We start from the raw sequence: 24,236 nt of genomic DNA on the forward strand, positions 1-24,236 counted from the left end.
GACTGTACTGTAAGTGTGTCCAGCCGGAAGTTAGGAAGTTCTCTGTAGCTTAGATGTTTGACTTCCTCTACCCTTTTACCTCCTCCTAGTGGTTTGTGTGACATTTTTAGTTCTCTTCCTACTGATGTTCAGACATCAAAGAGGGAGTATATTTATCTAGCTTGGCGCCTCTTCATTTAAGCATGAGAGGTGATAATCAATTCCCTCATCTAATATGGGGTCCATCACTCTCAACCTCACTTCATGTTTCTATAAAACAAGATATTGAGAGTTTAACCTGGAGCCAAACACGCTGTGTTCCCAGGTCCAGAACAGTTTTTTTTTCTGCCCTCCGGTAAATATATTGAATACTTGCTGTCTTGCAGTGATGAAATAAATGGTTCACTCTACGCCCAAAAGAAAGATAAGCATTGAACGCAAAAACAAGTCTGCAGTAAGGTTATGAGATTTTTTTAGGGTAGAGTTTTAACCACCAGACTATTTAGCCTTGACCCCGAACACCACGGCTGACATGTGGTATTCACTACATCTGTGTTGTCTTTGTCCTCATATCTGGGCTCCTAAAAGATTTTATCATGTTTGTTTTATCCGTCTTGCTAAGTTATTTACCTTTGGCTAATAATCCTATCAAACTGTCTCCCTAGAGCAGGACTTAATCACTGTTGTCTGTGTAACTCAAGAATTGTTGTCCTTTTTGTGAGAACACCCTCCATTTGACCCAGAACCAGACAACAGCAGGTTTTGATATTGTATACTGTACAGGCTGATAATACTTAGTTGAATTGAAATCCTAAAGGCTTCAAAATAAAGTTAAACAATGTATTCATGTTAAGCATGTAGTTAAACCCAGATATTCCACTGTGGGGAGAAAAAAAAGTGTTTTAACTTTTTCTCTTGTTGTCTGACATTAAAATCAGACCAAGGATTTTCTATTGTAGGTCATTAATAATAACAAAAATAGCTAAAACAGAGAGAACAGTTTAAAATCATTGTTTGATAACTTTCTTCAAAGTCAGAAGTTTACATACACCAAGGTAACTTTGCATTTAAACTATGTTGAAAATCCCAGATTATTTCATGGCTTTGTAGGTCCTTGTCAATCAATTTACAGCATTTGAATGGCATAGAAGTTCACCTTGGATATATTTTAGATTGACACCACAAACACTGCATCTCTGTAACATCTTAGAAAATCCAAAGAAATCAGCCACAATAGCAAAAAAAGAATTGTAGTCCTCCATGAGTCTAATCTGCCCTCAAGTACTATTTTATTAGGCACAAAGATGCAAACCATAGTTATTATTTAACTATAGTCAGTTAAAAGCCATCATACTATCAAGTAAGGAGACAGGTTCTTTAAAATTTGTTTTTTAAACCCCAGAAAAGCTGACATGGCTTAAAGGGAGGATACAACATAAAAAGTCAGAGTACAGCAAATGTCCTCTGGAACAAAGCCCTACATTTTTTAAGACATGTCCTGTGGTCCAATAAAAAGTTATATATATTTTGGTCATAATGAACACAATTACATTTGGAAGGGAAAGTATAAGCTTGCAAGCCAGAGTTCACTACCCCACCATGAAGTATGATGGTGGCAACATCATCTTTCATTGGCAGTGCCTAAACAAAATTGGAAAACAATCCTTAGTGTGCTGCCACATTTGTTAAATATTGTTCAAAGACAACAAAGCAAATGTCACAGAGAGGTCATCATAAGATCATGATTTCAGCCCCATAGAACATTTGTAGAGGGCTAAAAAGGTGTGTGCATGGTGGCCGACAAACCCAAACCAAGGAACCAGCTCTCAGATGAACTGGACAAAATTTTTTTGAAAACATGCAATGATAATATGTTTAGTATTCCCCTCTGAGCAAACGAAGAAGAGGTTTAGTATAATTTAATGTCAGGCAGTAAAAAGGATTGTGCATCTTTTTATACAGGGTATGTAAATAACTGGTTTCCACTGTAGACGGAGTTCATCTGTTAGACATACTTGACTTTACTTTCTCAATTTTCTGAAAGCTTTTTGATCCAGATAAGATAAATGAGTTATGCTTTTATCCCATAGCTATGTGATAAAAATATCAAAGACTTTCCTTTCTTTGTATTCGTTCTTACTAATAGAACATTTTATCTATAATGGCATATAGTAAATCCCCAGTAGCAGATGTGGAATAGAGTGTTTCTTTTTTTTTTGCTGACAGACATTACTGTCCAAATTTAAAGTAATCTTTTGTTTGATCTTTTATGCATCAGTCCTAACTACATGAGAGGATCCATAACAGTCTACATAATCAATCTACATCGGTCGAGGAAGAAAATCAAGCTGGCAGGAACGTTACGGAACAGGACCGTCCATCAATACCTTCTGCAACCTCACGGCGAGGGTGGACTCAGAGCCAGGTTAATACTTGCCTGTTTCTTTGTTTAGATTTACAGCAAATTATTTACTCTTTAATGATGTGATTTAAGAATGCAACCCACAAAAGGGCAATTATTTTGCACAGTGGTCTAAAGAGCATGGAGCTGAGGAATAAGGAAAATTGGAATTTTATAAACATTTTTTATAAGGTGTTAAACACAGACCCTTTACAGACCTGCATTAAATTTGTTTAGTTTTAAGACCATAAGTTGTGCTGAGCCAGCAAGCTTGTTGAATGACACACAAAGTAACATGCAAACACACACCTTGAGTTAATGCTATTACATCAACACACAATCTTATAACTTTACAGCAAACGCTTTTTCCCCCTATTTGCTCCCCATATATCAGTAGTGTTCTGTTGGAGCTTTAATGGTATTAAAAGGAAATGATCACAGCACAGGCCCATTCAGAAGGTTAAAATAAGTTCAGTTCTGTTTATTTATGCAGCACTAATTAATAACAAAAGTAATCTCAGATTATGTATGAACATGCTTTAATCCCAGTACTGACAGGTAATCCTATTCCATCTGGGTGTAATCTAGATTATTATTTGAGGGTTTGCTTAACCTTTTTCCTTTTTCTTTTCAAATGAAAATACGATAATATTTCGTTTTTTCTACTTATTGAAGCTGTTAGTGCTGTTTTGGCAAATGTTTATCTGTGATTTATTTCACTTAGTGTAATAACCCCATTTAATTCTAATTTCCTTAAAATGTTTCTTAAAATAAATCCATTATAGTTTTAGTCTCTCACTGTCTACTCTAAGCCTCATGGCCTGTTATTTTTTACTTTGTCTTAAGCTCTAAATCCTGAAATAACAACGTAATGACTCACAACTGTGGATGTGTGAGGCTTTCTTTGAGGTATACGATACCTGCATATGGCCTTAATGGAGGCTTACACGTAAACCTTCATAGCAGCATAATGATGAAGGATGTTTTTGGTGTTGGAACAAGATTGTAAGGCAATTAAAAGGCGAGGCAGCTAACGATGTCCCATTATCTATCTTTAAGGTGCTTTCTTTAACCACAGGCACTGCACGAGAACTTAATGATCAATTCAACAGCACCAGATGTCTATAAAGCTTCCCTTGTGGGACTTTTTTTTTTAAGTGTTTAGGCTAATGCGTGTAGAGGGGCAACTTTGAACACTTCAGATCCACTTGTAAATTCTCATTAGAGGGAATAATTTTATTTTAAATTTTATAGAATGTGGTCAGTTCTTGTAAAAGTAACCTCCAGAACACCGTCTTTTATTTCCATTTTATGTTAAACTTTATAACATTAGTGGTTGAGTCAGTTTTAAAAGCTCGAATTTTATAAAACGATGATGCTGTGATGAAAGGTAAAATATTTTAGAAAAGAATTGCAGACAATAAAGTTAATCCTAAATATGCTGTTGATCTAGAGAGAGATCAAGAAATAAATACAAAACCTCATAAACTTTATCATGTTTTTTGGGGGGTTGTTTTTTTATTTTTTATTCTTGGTTTTGTAAAAAAAATCCATTTCATATTTTATCCTCATTCATTCATGAATGTAATTTGCTCTTTTTATAGAAATACCATTGCTGTTCAATTTTTGCTTACTACAAAGAATATAATACAATTTAAATAGGACAAAATGCCCTTCAGATTATCTTAGGTCAAACCCAAAAAACAGTTTAAATTCTCAATTTAAAAAGATTGATTCTAAAGTATTTATGCTGTTTAAAAGAAGTTACTTTACTGTTTTGTTGTTTTTTTTTTATTTCATAGTCATGTTGATTATTATAGCCCTCTGTTGATAAAATAAAAAACATTTCTGTTTTAAGAACACAATTATACTATTTAAATGTTCTAAATATTTATATTAGTGTTGATTTAGAATCCATCATTATTCCATTTTTATGCAAAGGTTTATCTGAAAGGCTTTATCTGCACTGCTGTGAGTGTTAACTTTAAAAAACTGACGCAACAGCGTCCCCAAGTGTCCAACTGCTAGAATCAGTGTTTCAGCTGAAGGTGGAAGTGATTCATCTTCCTCTTAAGCCTTTTGCATTCATTACTGAACCAATGTGATTATGTCTCACAGCGCAGCAAAACAAAACAACGAATGACTGCTGTGTTCTGTACAAGGAATCTTTGCTTTAGAAGACTATGCAGGCTGCACTGTTCAGCATAAAAGGCTAATATTATTCTGTTACATTACAGGGGGATAAAGACAAAGCTTTAATTTTTCTCTGACAGTGCCACAGTTTGAAGAGTGTGAACCTTTATAGTACAGTTAGTAGCGTAACTGTTTGACCTCCACCAATAATAGATATTATAAGATTTACAAGTTTTGTGTAAAAATGAATGAGAAGATCCTCCTTCAGTTAATGGAAATCCAAGACATTTTGAAAATAACATCAAACCTATGGTGGAAGATGTATATGAAAGAAATGCTATCTTACTCTTATTTCAATTATGGGGAAGCTGACTAATGTGACAGATGTCCAGAGGACACCCATTGACAATCTCTATGAGGAGAGCAGGTCAGAAATGGTCATTGCTGTAGAAGCTGGCTATTCACCTGGAGTTGTATCAAAGCACATTGATGGAAAGTTTACTGGATGAAAAAACAGCTGGAAAATCAGGAGATTCACAAGGCATGTTTTTTTGGCTGTGATAGAAGCTAAAGAGCCACCACACACAGATGTGACCAGAGGGGTATTTCATAAAACTGGCTTAGAAAAGCCAGACTTGGACTCTATCTAAGCCCCTTTTCACATGGAAATTAAGTTGGCAGTATTCACAAAGATATTTTGAAATTTCGATTAATCCTTGGTTAATTTTGCTAATGCAAGACAGGTCCAACTAATCGGTGTTGCCATGCACCTAAGCAGACCATGTATTAGATGGCTGATACAAAGACAATGGGAGGACTGCACCCACCCAGCTTTAACCTTCTGGTAAAGAAGCACAGGCCTATGCAGAGTATTTGGGGGGCAGTTGGTGCATAATTAGTGCTGTTTTCTTGCAAAGATTAGGTACAATTAAGGCATTCAAGTAAATTAATTAACCAATCTTCAGAATATCGGTGACATGCATGCAGCAAAGAGTCATGAGGGTGATTTTAATCCATGAAGAAACATGATGCTGAGCTTTCATTTAAGCTGCAGCTCCCTCCTCCATAACCTTATCTATAAGATAGCCCATCTCTGACACACATGCCCAAGTGTGCCTATTATGGCCTTATGCAATTTTATTTTTTTTTATAAGGGAAAGAGACAAAATATTCAGATATTTTGTGTACATGATTTACTAATTCCATTATTGTGTCTATTATGGATGTTTTCAAATAACTGACTCATAAATGGTTTATTAGATAAAATTTGTTACATCTGATTAACAGACGACATCCGCTAATAGGATTTTCTTTCAGTCTTGTAGTCCTAACGGCATCCACTAGAGTGCACAAAGTTTCATTCTTATGTTTGCTGGGTCAATTGCCAGAGTAACCAAAGCAAACAGAGCCAGCCACCTTTATGAAACCCAAATGACAACAAAACAAGTCATATTTGTCCAGATAAGCCTGACTTACGGAATAGGCCAGCTTAATGAAACACCCCTCAGGACAAGGACATATCTGTCACAATCTTTGTTAAAGCACTCCTGAACCTGACAGATATCAATGTATTAATTGGGATAAAGGGAAAAAAAAGATACTATTTAGTGGTCCAAAATTAGCTCTTTAGATGGAAGGAAGGTTTCTGTTTAACTTTTAAATCAAACACACAGAGCCTGGAGAACGAGTGGGGAGGCACAGAATCCAAGTTGATGGAGGGTTCTTGTGAAAGTTCCACGGCGAGTGTTGATTTCTGGTAACGAGTTGCGGGTGGCGTTGGTCAGCTGTGTTTTATCAAGTCCATAATAAGCAAGCCTGCAAGCCTGTCTATTAGACCTTCTTTTTACTCTTTTGCATTTCCTATAGGTCATGGTACCTTTCTATAATCCCATATAAATGTCAATGGAGACCCTGGGGTTGACTTACCAGCAAATTAATCTGAGCTAAATACCCCAGTTTATCATACATAATCTATGATGCGAGACTGTATAAAAAAAAAAAAAAACAGACAAAGAAGCAGCAGTTTTTAAATTTAAAATTAGTTCAATATCAACATTTTTCAGAAAGGTGAATTTTTTGGTTACTGTATCTTTAAGGTTTGTAGCTTTAAGCCAATTATAATATTATGTTGACTGAACACTTGATATATTGAATTCTGTCTGTGTTTATTTAAAAACTTATGAATGTCACACTTTCAATTAAATTATTGTAATAAAAGTAAATATTTGATAAAATTTATTTATACTGAAATGCATCTATAAAGACCATTTTAAGTGTCTCGAATTCTACCGTTTCAGTTCTGTTTAGCAATGTTGGTTGTGATTATGCCAATTTTAAAGGGTCTAAAACTATTTCTGTTCTCAAATAAATAAGGACTGTTGGTCTTTTGTGCACATTTTTTCCTCTTTTTGCAGACATGTTCAACTAAATGGCGAGAAGCTTCTTATGGGTAAAGATGAGACATTCCCAGAGCTGAAGCCTAAGATTCTACGGGCAGGAAGGACAATAGCTATGCCTCCAATGACCATAGGTTTTTATGTCATCAAAAACATTAATGCATACGCTTGTCGGAGATAACAATGACTCTTCATTCCCAAGGGCAGAACCTCCCTGAATTCTCCGGATTCAAAGCCTAAACGCCATATCATCAGAGGTGATGGTGTCGTCCTACATAGGACACCTAAGCAGTGTAAGAGAGACACACCCAAAATTCTCTAGCAGCGAACTAACACTGAGTTTGGTATTTTATCTGGAATGTTTAAACCACTCTTCCCAGTTTCAGATAAAGCTCACATTCAGTCCTCTATTCTAACCAAGACTTTCTCACTATATGATGGACGTCACTGCTGGACACTTTTCTTTTTCACCAGCTGCTCCTCAAAAGCTGCAAGACTTTATGTGATAAGTTATTGTTTTTCGACTGTGATGGCATTTTCATTGTTTGGTGCACAAAATGGCAAAATTATTCTATTTCAGTGTCTTTTTTTCTGTTTAATCTATCAAAAATTGAAGGAAAACACAAATGCAGCATTTCTTATAGAGACAACTGCTCTGGCGTACGTATCTCAGCCTGTACGGTGCGTTTATATGCTTTTTAAAATATGAAATTGAACAAGCTACTGATGTGTCTATTAAAGCATTTGTTCCCTTGGTTTTCCAAAGGCTTACGTTAAAAGTGTGATCTTGCTAATTTTGTGGGGGTTTTTTGTTTTAGTGATGCAAGGTTTCATTTATTCCGGTAGAGTTTGACATTAGTAATGCTGTTCCGACTTTTCCTGAGAAAAAGCTGAAATATGAAGTACGTTTAAAACTGGATTAAATCCCAGTTTTCAGGTACATTTTTATGCTTTTTTTTTTTTTTTTTTCATTTATTTTAGATTTTATAACCCATACTCCGTTAATGCTGCTAGGTCACTTTTGTACGGAATACATCTTTGTACAAATTTAAATTAGAAACTTTAGATCAACTAATGTACATAAAAAAATAAATGAATATAAGCTCTATTTGTTAGATTCAGTAAACATTTAATTTATGAGGTCTATTACGTTTCTAATATTGAATGTCCAGTTGTCTTGTTGCTCGGAAGGCTTTTATTTTTAAAGAAAACTCATAATAATGAGTTATGTAAAACCATTGATGCCTATTTTCATGATTTTTCCCATAAAAACCCCCACAACCCAACATACAGTCATTTTCGATAAATAAAAAAATCAATATTAAAAAAATTCCCAAAAATATTTAATAAATACTGTTCATTATGTCAATATTTTTATATGAACCTTTTTATTATTGTCTTGAAAAAATATTAAATTTTTAAATATTGTTAAGGGTAAAATCCTTATAAAACTATGTCTTTTTGTTGGTAATCTTGTATGATGTGTTTTATTTAGTTAATGATAATTAGAAAACTTTCCAAAAATGTTCTAATTTATTGAAAATCATTGTAATTTATAGGGATTTTACATCATAGACCAACGAAATTGACACATAATTGTAAAGTAGAAGGAAAATGAAAATATTTAAAAACGCATCTTCCTTTATGTTTACCTTGACCTATAAAAGGCATGTGGTAAATACAGAGGATTACTGCTTTCTTTAAAAAATTCAACATTGTTGCATCCCTCTAAAGCGTACATGAACATGTAGTTCATTTAATCGAATGAGCTCTAAGTTTATTTAGTTCCATTGTATTTAATTTAAAGATAAACAAGGGGCTATATATATATATATATATATGTATATATATATATATATATATATATATGTATATATATATATATATATATATATATATATATATATGTATATATATATATATATATATGTGTATATATATATATATATATATATGTGTATATATATATATGTGTATATATATATATATGTATATATGTGTATATACATATGTATATATATATGTATGTATATCCATGCATTGTTTTTCTTATACTTCACTTTTACAATCAAAATTATGTTGGTTTGTGAGGGGGGGGGAAGTGCATCTAAGCATTTCTTTATAACATATGTATGAAACAGTTTAACTTTTTTAAGGAACGGATTTGAGAGTTAAATTTAATATTGTCCTGTAAATAAATGATAGTCGGTCTTATGATAGACTTATTTTCACCAACTTGTTTCAACCTTGAGTCTGTGTTTGTTTGACTAAGGCTTTGCACCGTTCATTTACTGCTTCATGATTAACAATAGCAGTTCAAAACAGATTAATCGCTGAGCAAGAAATGGTTCAGTGTTCAGATATGTTAAATAGAAAAGGGTTTGCCTCTGAATGTGTTTATACGTAATGTAGAGATGTTCATATTTTTTGGAGAGCATTATTTTAATACTGAAAGTCTGCCTATATTATTTTATGTTAATATAAAAGTTTACATTGATAATAAAAACCCGCAGCTACTTATCAAGTTTGAAGTTTTCTTTGTGTTCTGTTTTTTTCCCCAAAATACGGATGTGTATTAAACACTGGAAAAGATCAGACTCTACTGAACTTTGCCTGTAAACATGAGTGAAGACAAAGGAAGGTTTTGATTTAAACTGGTACAGGAGCACAAAGATGAGAGCAGATAAACCCTCTTCAGGAGAGATAATAAATACAGACTGTAACTTTCTTGCAGCATCCTTTCATGAAGGTTGTCCGGTTTTTAAGCTGCGCCTTCTAATGCACTCACTCACTCACTCACTCACTCACTCACTCACTCACTCACTCCTACAAAGTGCTACATACTACAGGCCCAGATGTGGAAGCAGCTGGAGCGGGCCTTTGTAGTGGTGTCTTGTCACTGAGAATGGGAAACATGGAGCCAGGACAGGCCCAAAGTGAAGATGCCAAACCTGAACCACACGTGGCTCACAGTTTGCTGATGCACAGATAACCAGGATCCGCTTGATGCTTTTATTTTAATCTTTGGTTTCTTCTCTGAAAGTCTGGCACAGGAAAAAATCTCCACGCTTGTGATTTTTGTGCTGATGTCTTATGTCTGTGTGCCGTTAGCACAGAGAGTCCATGATCCAAAGCATGTACCTTTAATTACATTCTGTTTGAGTTTTCATAAACTTGAAATTGGCTCCTGCTTTTATGTGAGGAAGGAAATGTTTTCTCCTAATAGCCTTTCTATCGCATGTGGTTTACTTTAAACAAGCCGAGTCTTTTGACAAGTAGGAGTCAACGCAGGATTGTTAACACTTGGCCATATTCCCATATAGTGGTACTCATTATGCTGTTAGCCACATATAATTTCTGATTCAGATTAATATTTACACATAGCTTATTTCTTTATCCCAGTGACAGAAAGCAGACATTAACAGAATTATGCTGCAGTTACTCAAAAAGTGCTGCTGACAACTTTGACAACTTGAGTAAATAAATATGAGCCGCACCATTTTTTTCTACATCTACAATCTCTGAAGAAAAATGAATGAATTATCATAAGAAGGTTAATTTGAACAATAAGGAAGCACTAGATGAGCCTCCTGATAACGCTGAACATCACTTATGGCTGTACCTAATTGTGTTGCGATTTCAGGGGACTGTGCTGTTTCTGGCCCCTTGTGCGTGACAGACTCTCCTCAGTGGAGGTAGCTGTTGCTCAGGCCCAGCTAACACTGTTTATACACGTCGATCCATTTTGAGGCATGCAAGGACCCCCTGCCCTGTTAGCAAACACTGAGGATTTCATGATGTTTACTCTGTATATACAGGAGTCAGCCTAAATAAGATTGCCATGAACACCAGGTCTCCACAAAACTGATGGACTAGATTAGACTCTGGCCCCAAACGCCCACTACCTGACATTTGGAACTATTTTGACCCACGTCGGGTTATTAAAACATAAATATTTATGTTTCTTTGCCTGACTTAAAGGCCTAGAACAGAGTCTGTGAAGAATATTATGATACAAGACAGATTTGTTGAAGGCATCAGACTTTTTCTTTCTGGGAAAGAGCCTGATTGGTGGTTGTGTCTTTCAAAAGTTACATGGAATGGGCAGAAAATAAAGTTGTTTAACAACAGCCAATGACATTGACAGGCAAATTCGATGACTAATCTTAGCTGCGCTAATTTCCTCTCAGCCTTCATGCTGACAGTTTACAAATGTCTGCTCCAGGTTCCTTGGTTTCAATACAAATTAAAATGTGTGCAAACCTCCAAAGTTCCAAATTAATCCCCATATTTAAACCTAATCCTGGACAAAAACTGCCTTAGTTAAAAATGCTTTTTCACCTCAAATTAAGTTAACTGTTTGATGAAATAGACTCTTTGTATTTGTGCTCTTTCTATTTCTATGATCTGCAGAAAACCCTCATAAGATGGAAAGGATCTTATCAAAAGGTGTCCGTCAGGAAAAATAAGAAACGTATTGCACCCTGGTCAGGTTCAAAATGGTTCAAAAAGACATTTATTTTTTGCAAAAAAAGCCCTCTGTACTGTCAAAAGTACATCATACCAATCATAAAGTATGACGGTGGTAGTATCATGTACAATTGACTAGCTGTGCACATGAAACGATTTCTGAAAAGCTTTAATTGTATCTTGAAAGATGTTTGGACAACTTGCAACAATCACGTTATTTCAGTAATTAGTTTGACATTCGTCAGGTTTCTAATATTTAGACTGGATTGTTTACAAATGTGTGGGTTGGGTATGCATAGATGACTTGTGTGTTTTATTTTTTTTTACAAAGGGGAAAAATTGAGGATTATTTTATTCATGCCCTCCCCAAACCATTTTTCTTCATAAAATGTCATCTGAAAATCAAAGGGTCCAATATAATCTAAATCTGGAAGCTGCATTCCATGAATACTAACCTATTATCTGAAACACTCGGTCCGTCATGTGCTTTACTCCACTCATTGGCACATGACTTTTTCTGGGCTCACTGATCATCCAGCTCCTGGAAGGCTCCTGAAAAAACAGTTCACTGAAATAAGGGATTCAGGAACTAGGATATGGTAGGCTATCATAACATACAATCAAACCACAAGGCCATATATATAACTGATTTTCATATATAACTATTAAGGCTCTCGTCGTCAAAATTAAGTTTTTAACATAAATTAATACACCAAAAAAATATCAAGGTACGGAGAAGCCTGCAAAGCTTTGGGATTACTCTCATTTGATTCATTATTTTTTTTTTTTTTTTGTTTGTTTGGAAAAGTGGATCTCTATAAATCATATTGTAAGTTTGTGAAAGCTTTTATCTTTTCCACAATCAACTGTGTATGTAACTCCAGTGTTATTCTTTCATTAGCAAAATTGTACTCTTCCTTACCAATGTGTTTTGCAATGCAGACTAAAGAATCTTCTAGTTTATTTTTTATGCTGAATGGATATTGTAGATATCTAAGATTAATTTCAAAATTAAAAACATATTAAATGTTGAAAAGCAACTTCCAACAGGTTCCATTAATGCTTATTTGGCATCAGGGGATTTTTGAATAAACTGTAATGGAACAGATCTTCAAAAATAAATGTTAACGATACATTATTTACCAAAGCACCAACTTTAAGGTACCCTCTGAATTTTTTTTTTTCTGTCCTGTTGCCAGTAGAGCTCTGGGAAAAGACGGCCAAGAGGTAAATGACAGCTCAACAGATTTTGCTTTCACAAGCAGACCATCATTTCAATCAGGACCTTCCATTCAGGGAGAAATTATGTCTTTTTTTTCTTTTTCTTAACTTACGATTTTCTGTCATATGATTCTGTCTTATGATTTTCCGAATGATGAAGATGCAGCAAAAAAGCGGAACTTACATTTGAATGCCAGTGTTTCCCCCACTAGCTGTTACACCCACTGCCAAATTCTTGCAAGCATGCACTAATGCAGACTCGCTATTTAAGGGCTCAGTCCTCCACCCACCCTAGCCACTATGTGGTTTGGGACGGTCCTTAATATTGCAGAAAGCGCAAACAAAGGTTTACTGCTTAGGGTTAGTGTTTAGGAGCCTGTTTGAGATTGGGCCTATGTCTTGGGCTCAGTAGATGCAGCCTTAACTCCAACAGTAAGTCCTTTTTCCTAGACTTTTGGAATATTTGACAGTTTAAATTTATTCATGGTGTTCTGAAGCAGGGAAACAGAAAAATGTACCTATTATCATTTTCCAATTCCGAAATGAAAATGCAAAAGTAAAAACACATTAAGACATCCTCTCTCATTTCATCTCCCTCCCTCATCAGAGCACACACCACTATGGACGTGGTAAAACATATTCATACAATCTCATCCCCTGGTCACTTATAAACCTCCCTCATTATTATTATTCCTAATAATCAAATATTTTGGTCATCTGCACTACAACGATGGGCATACATGACAAGGACTCCCAGCTATTTTGTAAACAGTAACTCTCTGGAACAAGAAGTAAAGTAAGAGTCTCAGGGCAGTCCATCAGATCTTAATAGCTTTTTCATTTCAATACAATGTATTTATGTATTGACAATGAAATCAGAAAACTGCCAATAACTATGAATACAATAGTTCTGACAAAAATGAATGGTGCAACGTCTCTCTATGTTGGTGCTACGACTGCTTCTGGATCACTACCAAAATAAAACAGAGAGAGGAGTTGAGCAGAGAGCTGAATCAGTAAAAAATGTATTTTTTTAACTTTTGTTTTTCAATTTGGATTTGTAAAATGGATAAAGGGTTGTGATGTTTTTTTTGGACCTGGGATTTCAAAAGGACAAAAAAGGGATGGGCTTGTTATTTTTATTTTATTTTTTATTTTTTTGGAAATCAGGAAACAATTCATTTTCAGATTTCTATTTCTCATTAAAAAATAAAAATTGAATGGTCATTATATACTTTGAGCTCCATATAATAACTATATAATTGAAAGTATAATTAGCACTTTTTTCTGCTTTTCAGAAACCAATGGCACGTTTAAATAATTAATGCATCAATTAAAAATAATTTAGTTATTTATTTATTTTTTAGGCCTACATAGGTACGCGTCACCCTCCATAGAGAAGAGCCTCCATGATTATATGACTAAATGCATTGCCATACAGGCCCTCCTCGCTCTGAGAGGTTTCTGTCACATGATTCCTGAGCCGCGGTGGAAAAAGTGCGGAAGAAAGTAATGAACCCGAGAAATACCTGCAGAAAGAAACGAAGAAATCTGGACTTCATTGCAGCAGAGAAGAAGAACGGAGATGCCAGAATTACACAATGAACTGAGCTGAGAAGCCCTGAGTGAGTCTGAATTAAAAGTCTCTGTTTGGTGCAAAGATGTGGGTTATGGAATGGAGGAAGTTGAAGTTTGGTAACAAACATGCTTTATAATGTACGGATTAAAACATCTAAACGCTTAATCAGTGAGATTAATTTGCTATGAAGATGCATATGATCCGTGTTTGCAGGGAAACTGTGAACTTTAATCTGAGTCAATAAAAGAGCAGCAGTTTTAGTCTCATTTCTGCTTGCAGAGCGGATGACGCGCCTTTCTACTGAGGAAGTGCTTTTACTAAACTTTAGGTCTGCAAATTCCAAGTCATTCATCACTAAGTTTATTCATTATTGTTATTTACAATATATAAATTTAATTGCATAATTCCATAGTTAAAAAGGTGCAGATGATATTTACTAAAAGGCTGGAAATAAGGGTGAAAAATAGCTGCTATTGTGAGTAAAATAAATAAAAGTTGTATCTCTGAAAATGTCTTCCGTGCAACGTAAAGGCCTTGTAACTTTCTCATGAAACTCTAATTCTTGTTTATTATATTTCCTTATTTTACTTCCCTTTTTCAAAAATTTTACCTAAATGTTCTTAATTCATATCAGGTTAAAATATTCAGACACTGAGCTGCAGTGTCTGATGCTGCAAAGCTTTCAATATCATTGTCTTTCACTTTAGTAGATAAAACCAGATAGAAACTTGGTCAACAATATGTTTATGTAAAGGTGAGCATTAAAAGGGATTTTATTTTGTCATGCAGCATGTTAACCAAGGACTCACTCAAGCTTTATTTATAAAGCACATTTAAAACAACCGGGGTTGACCAAAGTGCTGCACAGGAATCATATTTGCAGAGCAAAAGATAAAAAGTGAAAGCTAAAATACATAAACACAATGCAAAAAGAAAAATTGAATGGAGATAAAATATAATAAGATAAATGTTTCAATTTAAATACAATAAAAGGAGGACTGATGAAAGGACTTGGCATATATAAAAAAAAATGTAAATCCCTTAATTGTCCCACAATGGGGGAAATTCACTCTCTGCATTTAACCCATCCCGTTAGGGAGCAGAGGGCTGCCATTGTGAGGCACCCGGAGAGCAGTGGTCAAACCACCTGGTAACCTCCACTAGGCCAACACGCCCCCTATTAAAAGTTATGTCAAGGCCTGCTGTCTGGGTTAATATTACAGGACTTTTCTCTGCATCTTGGCTGCTTCCTTATCCAATCAACAGTGCCGTGGGGATTTCAGACAGATTTACATCAACTATTGTTTTCATTTAACCAATAAGTTGGAGGAAAATGAGACAAGTAAAAGTGTGATTTAAAATATATAAATATATGCAAAAAAAATTTTCATTTATGTTTTATTTATGCCATCTTTACCCCTCATTATTATTAATGGAAAAATCCCCTTTAACTTAACAGCTTTCTTAGAAGTGCTGAGCAGATTCTGGCACGTTTCCACTGCATGATTTATTTTCCATGATGAGCTCCAAGTCTTTGAGGTCAGAAGGGCAGGGTAGGCCTTACTCTAACTGATTGAAGTCAGGCTTCTGGCTGGTCCAGAACGTTAATATTACTCCCAGTCAGAAGAAACATGTTGAGTGAATTGAAAATGTTACTTTTAACCTAAATCTGCCAGCAGTTGGAGGTATTTAGGCTTCCTACATCTATAACATTTAGAATTTATAAGTAGTAACTAATTTCTTTTTTCGGCTTTCTTTTAAACCTCTTAACATCAGTGACCTGTACATTTCAAAACCAGAGTATCATGATTTATTTATTTGTTTAAATTATTTCCACTGTTGAGCCAAAATGGCTGCAAGCATCACTTCTTTTGATTAACAGTACTACTCAGGTGAAATAAATGTTAACTGTACTAGAGAGCAAGTTTCTGCATGTGCTCCAAATGGTTGAAGAACAGCATTCTATTACTAATGGCTTACATTTACAGGCACATACCTAAAACTGCTTTTAAAACAATTTTTGGGTAAAACTTTTTGGTTTTACTGCCCATTTAAAACATATTTTACCCATTTGTTTTTTTTTTTTCTATGGGTGGATTATGTTTTTTTTTTTTTATGTTGTAATTCTAGACCTTTCTCTGATTTCATCTGTATTTAATTTAAGTAAAAATGAAATTATAAACATTAAAAATATATCATTAATGTTTGTGGCTTTTTTTTTTTTTATAGAGACATAAAACTGGACTCTCAAAAGATATTACAACACCAGAAAATTTGACTTTTCTTATACCCAAACCTGGACAAATGTGAATTTGTTTCCAGCTTAACTGATTTTCTGTCAAAAGCAACAAATTTGACATCAATTTTCCTACTGTTCCCTCACGTCTGCTTTAAGTCTTTACGCTTAACTTAGTTTTTCTTTTTTCTTTCCAGTATTTTTTTTTACAGCTCCAAGGTTTCAGAGCCTATTGTTAGAAAAGAAGAACAGGAAAGCTTCTCTTGTCCAGATGAGGTGTTTGTTGATAGCCAGCGAGAGCGCTGAGGTGCTCTTCCACTGGAATGACCGGGAATATCGGCAGAATATTCAGCAGAAGTATGGTGTTTCTCAGGAGGGAGGCGAGGGGGTAAGGAGGAGCGGAAAAAAATGACTTCTTCCTTCCTTCTTGGTAGAACTCTTAGCAGCAGCCTTTCATCTCCTGCTCTTTGTTATAGCTCCCTGCCTTTGAGGACATCTTGAGCACTTTGTTTGCTCCCATCATTATCTCCTGCAGCACCTTGGAGGACAGTTACACTACCTTCACTACTGAGAACAACCATGTCTATGTTCTACACCAGGTACGATCTGCTCGTCATATGTGGCACAGTTCTTAGAAAATAAAATGCCTCCAACCTGTGAGCTCTTTATGACCTAGTTCTGAAATGTTAGACAGTAGAGCACATTTGTACTGCAGTGACCTGAATGAGGGCCTCTCTCTCTGGGCGAGGCGTCATATTTGTCATGTGAGGGGAGTTATAGAATCAAGCCCTTCTTTGTTTTGTCTGCAGCACATGATGGCGTCAAAACCTTTTTATCGTTTAAAAAAGAAATCAAAGCAGAACAATGTTAAAAGCAGCTCTGATTCACATTTGATGTATTTGTGCTCATAATATGAGACCCATCTGTGTAATATTGTGCCTGTTCAGTTTGATGAGTGTCTCTACATTGCTGTGAACGGGGATGGCGGAGAAAAAGAGGACGACCTCAGGAGAAAAATATACGTGCTGAAAAAGATGATCGAGGTCATGTTCGGCATGGTCACGCTCAGCGGGAACCTCCTGAGGAAAGAGTAAGATTCTTCTGTCGCTTTCATGAGCGCTCTGGGCTCCGTAAAGCAGATGTATGGCTGACGCCTGATCCGCTTGGTCCGCCTTCAGGCTGCGACCTCAGGACACGGAGCAGAGAGCCAGGCTCTGGAAGTATCTCCACAGCCTGCTGGACACCTACAGCCTCCTCCGGGAGAACGACCAGAGCTTCTTAGTGGAGGTGCAGCTTTTCTTCTTCGATAAACAAGACGTAATTTAAGAACAGAATGTGGATTTTCCAGATAATGAATAAAGCTAGAATAAGACCTGTTCAGGAATTACGGAGAAGTCAGCCTAAAAAGTAAATATAAGCTTAGTTTTTTTTTTTCTGCATTCTGCTCACAAATGCAAAATCCTTCAACCCTTTCCTTTCCAAATGAATCCCTGCAGTCAACCAATTTTCTCTTGCTTTTAAATTAAATATAAATTGTTTCTTAAAGTATATCTATATATATTAAACCTCAAACTATAAAATATGAATTGGTTTGGTTGTTTTCTGTCCGTTTCTGCAGATTTAGGCTCAGGATTTTAACTCAGCCTTCCTATAAGAAAAAACTACAGTTTCATTTTCATAGCTTTTCTTTCCATCCTCAATTCAAAACTCTGTTGAGAAAATAAAACTATACAAATTTCTAAAAATTTAATCTTTTATTTTATGATTACAAATAATTTAGGCCCTAATATAACATAATATGGCCTCAACATCATAAGCTGCCGCCCCCACTGTGTTTTGGATTTGCTATTATTTCCTAACCTAAAATGTTTGTTTCACTTGTTAATTATTCTGAAATAAGGTGAAAAACTTAAAGCCAAATATAAGATCTAAAACTGATGATCAAAATAAAAAGCTTAGCAAAAACACAGTCATATTAAAATGTGAATAAGTCATATAAAGGTCTGTAATGCAGCCCTTAAGTACCCATCCTCACTGCAGCATTTTATTATATTTAAATTACAATTGTGTTTACTTTAAGCAGAAGGACCTACTGTTAATGTTATCCTACAGAATAATCTTTTGTATAATTATCTAAATAAGTATCAGGGTCACAATTGAAAACTGAAGCTTTATTTTAGGTTATTGCAACATTTATACAGAAATAAACTCTTCCCCTAACAGGTTTCCTTAAATGCCTCCTTCTCTCTCAGGCAGTAGAGAGGTTAATTCACCCCCAGCTCTGCGAACTGTGCATAGAGTTCCTGGAGCGCCGCTTAGTCCAGCAGCTCAACAGCAGTGTGGAGCGAGCAGGAGAAGAAGTTCTGCACGCCTTTGTCCTGGTTCACACCAAGCTGCTCGCCTTCTACTCCAGGTTTTATATAAACATCCCAGTTATTCTACAATCTGTACAGTTTACTATATCTGACTCCTGTTAATCACATTTATATCAAAAATTGTCAACATCTCTGCTTGTTGCTGCAGTCGCAATGCGAGCATCCTCACCCCCTCAGACCTGCTGGCCCTCATTGTCATGGCACAGGACATGTATCCCAGTAATATCGATCTAGACGACACGAGTCCTGAGGTATCTAAAACTAAACTGCTAAAACTTGTTTCTGTTCCTTTCTATATCTAATAATTGTCTGTTTGTCTGTGAAGGATGTTGAAAGTACATCTGGTTCCGGTCCAGAAAGTTTTTACACCCCAGAACCGTCCCCGTCCAGTAGAGGGTCCAGCGGCTCAGGTGGAAAATTGTTTAAAGTCAAATTATTTGTGAAATACATTGTTTCTGTCTGTTTTTTCTGAAGATTTACATTTTGGTTCACCAGAGAAGGCTGGGCGAGGAGAAACTCCTGTGTTTGAGTTTGTGGACCCAGAAATCCAGGTCAGAATATTACCGCTGGAAGTTGGTAATGTGCAAATAAAAAGTGACACTTTTAACCGTCGTCATGTCTTCAGATGGCAGAAGACAGCTTGCACACTTTGGAAATTAGCCCACTGGACCCTTCAAGCCCTCGAAGAGTTTTCCTTGAGGTTTCGCACAAAGACGGGCTATATCCCATGATGCCCCACTCCATGTACTGCCTCTCGCTGTGGCCCGGTATCACACTAGTGCTGCTCACTAAGGTTTGTGGTTATATTTAAGAAAGTATTTTCTCCTTTTTCTTATTTCCACTTCTCTCCTTGTGACACATAGCAGATAGTTTAGCTGTTACCTTTCCTTATACGTTAAAAGGCAAATGGTTTGACCGATGTTTTGTTTTGTTTCGTTTAATTTTTTTAGGATGTCATCCTTAGTTGGGCTGTAAAAACACATTGCATGATTCCTAGATTGTAAAAATTCAATGTAGCAACCTCTTTGCGGGTGTTTAAAATACTTTTCTGTATTGGAAACTTTGAGTAAAAACCATCATTATAGAAAGTTACTGTTTTGAATAAACTTTTTCATGCAAATTTATTGAATATGATCATATCCATGTCAGATTCCCACCAGTTCAGTGGCCATGTCGGTGTATAAGTATCTGGAGGACTTTGACAAGCTAGAAAAACGTTTACATGAAGGCCATGGAGGTCCCCCATCAGCAAGAAGTCCTCTCAATATGCAAGATATACGCACCAAAATGGATAAATTCATCAAGGCTTTGGGGACCAGTGAGTTACAGGTAGTTGTTTGTTTTTTTTTATTTGATACCAGCTTTGGTACTGAGCTTAGAGGCTGTCAGGCTTTATGCTAACTAGTTTTATTATAATTATTGTATGTTGTAATCCAGCTTGAGTAAACCTCCTAAGATTCTTTACATATTTGAAGGAATCACGTTTTAAATGTTGGATATTTATTCTTTGGACTTCAACCAATAGATTTTCTAAATCTCTCCCAGTCTGCACACTTACAAAATGTCTGGGTAGAGTTTAAGACCCGAGCATACACTAAAGGAGGCCCCGGGTTCAACAAAGAGTAAGTCCTCTGCTGCCCTCTGGTGGCCACACATCACCTCAGCAGAAGGTGTCTGAAGCTTCTTTGAATGATCTCTTACGTGTTCCTTTCTAGGCTAATCCCGTGGTGTAAGAACATGAAGACCCAGCTGTGTGGCATATACAGACAGTGTTTTCTGTCTGATTCTGCAGATCTTACTCAGCGTCTCTCCGCAGGTCTGCAGGAGCGAGCCCAGGCTATGGTTCGGTGCGTATCAGTCAACTGAGAAATCTCTATTTGTTGTTACAACACAATCACTAAATGTCTTTAAAGCACTTTTTAATGTCCTTTTATTCTCTCTAACCTTGATTTATTTTATCTTAAATATTTGCTACTTTGCTTCTCATAGAGAGAAACTGATGGACTGGAAAGACTTCCTGTTGGTTAAAAGCAAGAGGAACATAACCATGGTGTCATATCCTTTTTTCAAAATTGCCCCAGCCCCTATATGGGCCCCTGAGCTGCAGACGGCTATGTTGCGTTATCAACAAAAGATAATTTTATACATTGAATCACAGATTATAGGAATGTGCCGCTTATATAAAAGATGGTTAACTCACTAAAGAATGCTAATGCAAATCAATTTTTATGCTTTTTACATTTTTTTTCGTTAAACTGCTTCTCCAACATCATCATCAGACATGCTCAGAGCAGTCCAGCAAAATATGGTTAAACCATTATTATCTGCATTTTAGTTGTTTCTTTCTTTAGATTACGCATTATATACCATAAGGTTAACATGAAATGAAAACATAAAACTCAAACAGACTAGATTTATGTTTAAATGCAAAGCCGGAAAAGTTAGCCACTGGAAGTAGCGTAGGATCCCATTTCCGGATGCATTTACGGATGCAGATCGGACAGAGACAAGTGATAAAACAGAAAGGATTTTAAGGCATTTATTTTCTCAGGAAATTAACCTTTAACACAGTATATTTTAGTATGTTTACTATTTTTCGGGAGGGAAAACGTCATTTAGGTATTTCTAACAAAATAAAATCGAGGACGACCTGGATGTATATCTGGATGCGCATGCACAAATTAGCTGATAGCGCAGAACGGATCGTGCTTCCGGATGGATCGGGTAGTGACACTCCAGGGTGAAGTCAGAGTAGTTCTAAAGTAGTTTACTGCTGGTTTTCTACACAGATATCCAGCAGGTTAAAAACATCTTACAGTCATATGGGTCTTGGGCACCTAGAAAAAGTTAAAATAATATCATTGGATATGAACTTTTTTGAAGTCTGGAGAAGTATCAAAAAGGTAAAGATTAAAAACATTTTTATTTCCATACTATATCTCAATGCCACTTTATTACAGGTGTGGCTTGTACTTTATTCTTTGTATTTTTATGTTATTCTTCCCCCTTTCCAACTGTGGAGTTTGTACTTTAGTGAAACAAAGGAACAGGGACAGGAGAAATTGAGCCTAGAAAAGTTTGATATTTCAACATTGTACCCTTGAATTTCCTGGGAAACCATTTTTGTAGCACTTCTATTTCAAAAAGCTTCCAAAATGAAACCCTCTTTGTATGGCTCTTGACCAAGCTGATCTCACTTACCTGGAGGATTTCCCGGGCCTCGTCCATTTTATCTGCGTGGACCGGTCGACTGGCCAAATGATCGCTCCGTCACTCAGCATCACGGAGCGCACTACGTCTGAGCTGGGGAAGGGGCCTGTGGCCAATTACATTAAAAACAAGGTCAGACAGCCTCTGCCTGGTCGTAGAACTTGACTGTTTTATGTGGGAAAATAAAATGTGATCATTTAGAATGAAGAATTTAAAAAGAGCTACGAAGCTACGAGCTTATGACTACGAAAGTAGTCATGAAGATGTAGTAAACTGGTAATAGCTGCTCAACATATTTTTATTGTTTCAGCTTAAATGTGCAGCATGATTACAGTAGTGTTTAAACTAAGTGCAGGATGTCAGCCTGTGGTATGTGACGTTAGAAAGAGGCATTTAAGATGGTGCTCAATTGTTGCAGATTTCTTTTTCTTTGCTGGATAAAAAAATAATAACTCTAATTTTTGTCTTTGTCAAAATCACAGTATTTTTCATCTTTTTTTTTCTTTATTGCCGTCTCATTTATCCTGAAGGTATGGGCCCTCGTCAGGACAACCCGCCGCTATCTTCAGAAAGGTTATTCTACTGTTACACTGCGTGATGGAGATTTCTACTTCTGCTACTTCCTCTGGTTTGAGAATGAAACTGTAAGTTATCCTCATTGCATGCAGCACCGTCCACAATCATTATCAGTTCTATAGATCTTCATAAAAACTTTTATATAATCTTATTTTGTCAGATTTGGTGACCTAAACACATTCCTGCAGTTTTTATTTTTATTTTTGTTTGGTTTTTTTTACCTCCCTTATCTTCCATTGTGTGTAGCTGTAAAAATGTCTGTCTAACTCATCATCTAGATTTGTTTGTCACAATTGCGACCGTTTTAAACTTTGTATTATTGTTCTGGCTGTAGATGCATGGCAGCAAATATTTTCTGTAGTCACTACTTAGAGACTTAGAGAAACTGGCCTCTTCCATTAAGGAGGAGCTATTTTCTTGAATTCATCTCTTTTCTTCTGGAAATTAAAGTATATAAACTACTAAATGTTCTTCCGTATTTTATGGAGTACCTAGGAAATATTACCCTCAGCGTGATCTCTTTTCTATACCCCATTGAAACAAAGTCATTTACTAAATATACATTGGATATGCCTGTGTACATTTTCAGTCCTGTTACTTATCCAAGAGTCTTTTGTCAATTTTGTTGTCTCATACTTAATCCAAAAGATAAATGCTTTATTTATTTAGTTTAATGAGTATTCTTGTGCCAATAAATGTACAACTGAAGATTCTATCAATAATTACAGTTTATCTGTTTGTTTGTTTGTTTGCTATAGATAATTTTACCAAAATTAAGAATGGTTTGTTTCCATTCTGAGATTATTACCCTGCAATAAACAATTTTTATTTTGCTGCTTATTATAAATAATGTCTGATCAATCAGGGGTATAAGTTGCAGCCAGTGGACATACCGGTTCTACCCGATGACTCTCCACCCATTGGGATGCTTGCCTGTGATTACTACAAGTAAGTAACAATACTTTAGAATGATTATTTAAGAAAAAAAAGAAAAGCCATTGTTTACTGTTAATATAAGCTACATTTCTAATAGGAGGCTCCTGCGATACTACAGCAAGAACCATAAGGGGGAGACGGTGAAGTGCTACGAGCTGCTCACCGTTCACCTGGGGGTCATCCCCACAGAGATCATCCTCCAGCACTGTAGACAGCTGGCAAGCAAACTGTGGGAGCCTTCACGCAACCTGCTGCTGTAGAACAAACATCATCCTCAAACAGGGAGTCCAGAAAGTGTCCATCTTTTTGTTTCATTAGGAGCCAACAGGAAAAACGGCTTCCACCTGTGAGCCAGGTGGAGGCCTCTCTCAGGTTTCTATTTCTTTTTTCCTGATGTTTTTGTGTAAAAATGCTGAAATAATTTATAAGAAACAAATGCTCAAATTAGCACAATCAACCGACCCGGTGAATTAACACAGTGTCTTTCATCAACCCCCTCAACCTCAAATCACACTCTGCATCCTTGAAGATTTGTTTCCTATTTATTAGCAATGCACATGTATATATAATTTATGTAAATGTTTCACCATTTTAAAGTTAGCAGGATTTGTATTTTTAAAAGTGAACATACTGTATATTTTAACTTTCAGCATTAATTACATAAAGGATCTAAGCAAGTAAATGCTCCGTCTCTTTCTTTATGAGAGTTTAAACTATAGAGGAA

At 35.9% G+C, this 24,236-nt stretch overlaps 2 protein-coding genes across 6 annotated transcripts in view; both read left to right on the forward strand.

The window, feature by feature from the left end:
- Nucleotides 1-7,504, forward strand: part of hpse2 (heparanase 2) — an 86,428-nt gene extending 78,924 nt beyond the window's left edge. For 3 of the 4 annotated variants that reach the window (XM_038296399.1, XM_038296397.1, XM_038296398.1), the window contains 2 exons: nt 2,258-2,404; nt 6,928-7,504. In XM_038296399.1, coding sequence (XP_038152327.1) covers nt 2,258-2,404; nt 6,928-7,090 — 310 coding nt within the window. In that variant the 3' untranslated portion in view covers nt 7,091-7,504. The remainder of the gene's footprint in view (nt 1-2,257; nt 2,405-6,927) is intronic. The other variant, XR_005281753.1, reaches the window with a different exon arrangement.
- Nucleotides 7,505-14,065: 6,561 nt separating this feature from the next.
- On the forward strand, nt 14,066-24,194 carry hps1 (HPS1 biogenesis of lysosomal organelles complex 3 subunit 1). Of its 2 annotated transcripts, XM_038296436.1 has the most exons (18): nt 14,067-14,225; nt 16,613-16,803; nt 16,892-17,014; nt 17,363-17,505; nt 17,594-17,702; nt 18,668-18,828; nt 18,939-19,041; nt 19,116-19,200; nt 19,286-19,341; nt 19,416-19,583; nt 19,940-20,119; nt 20,336-20,412; nt 20,506-20,637; nt 20,780-20,845; nt 21,988-22,132; nt 22,531-22,644; nt 23,442-23,524; nt 23,610-24,194. In XM_038296436.1, the coding sequence occupies exons 2-18, from the start codon at nt 16,687-16,689 to the stop codon at nt 23,770-23,772; spliced, it is 2,025 nt and encodes a 674-aa protein (XP_038152364.1). In that variant the 5' UTR covers nt 14,067-14,225; nt 16,613-16,686; the 3' UTR covers nt 23,773-24,194. The 2 variants fall into 2 exon arrangements, 1 of the variants encoding a protein (XP_038152364.1); XR_005281769.1 differs by lacking the exons at nt 20,780-20,845; nt 21,988-22,132; nt 22,531-22,644; nt 23,442-23,524; nt 23,610-24,194 and having other exon boundaries at nt 14,066-14,225; nt 20,316-20,412; nt 20,506-20,534.
- The last annotated feature ends 42 nt before the right edge of the window (nt 24,195-24,236 follow it).

Source organism: Cyprinodon tularosa, unplaced genomic scaffold (assembly GCF_016077235.1).
Source record: "Cyprinodon tularosa strain WSP-4 unplaced genomic scaffold, ASM1607723v1 ctg37, whole genome shotgun sequence".
In the NCBI taxonomy this organism is placed as follows: domain Eukaryota; kingdom Metazoa; phylum Chordata; class Actinopteri; order Cyprinodontiformes; family Cyprinodontidae; genus Cyprinodon; species Cyprinodon tularosa.

Excerpts from the sequence above, each read along its gene's own strand:
- hps1 (XM_038296436.1), top strand. The coding sequence starts at position 16,687 with ATGAGGTGTTTGTTGATAGCCAGCGAGAGCGCTGAGGTGCTCTTCCAC. Across the intron at positions 20,120-20,335 it reads TGGGGACCAGTGAGTTACAG|TCTGCACACTTACAAAATGT; the intron begins GTAGTTGTTTGT and ends AATCTCTCCCAG. Across the intron at positions 22,133-22,530 it reads CCAATTACATTAAAAACAAG|GTATGGGCCCTCGTCAGGAC; the intron begins GTCAGACAGCCT and ends TTTATCCTGAAG.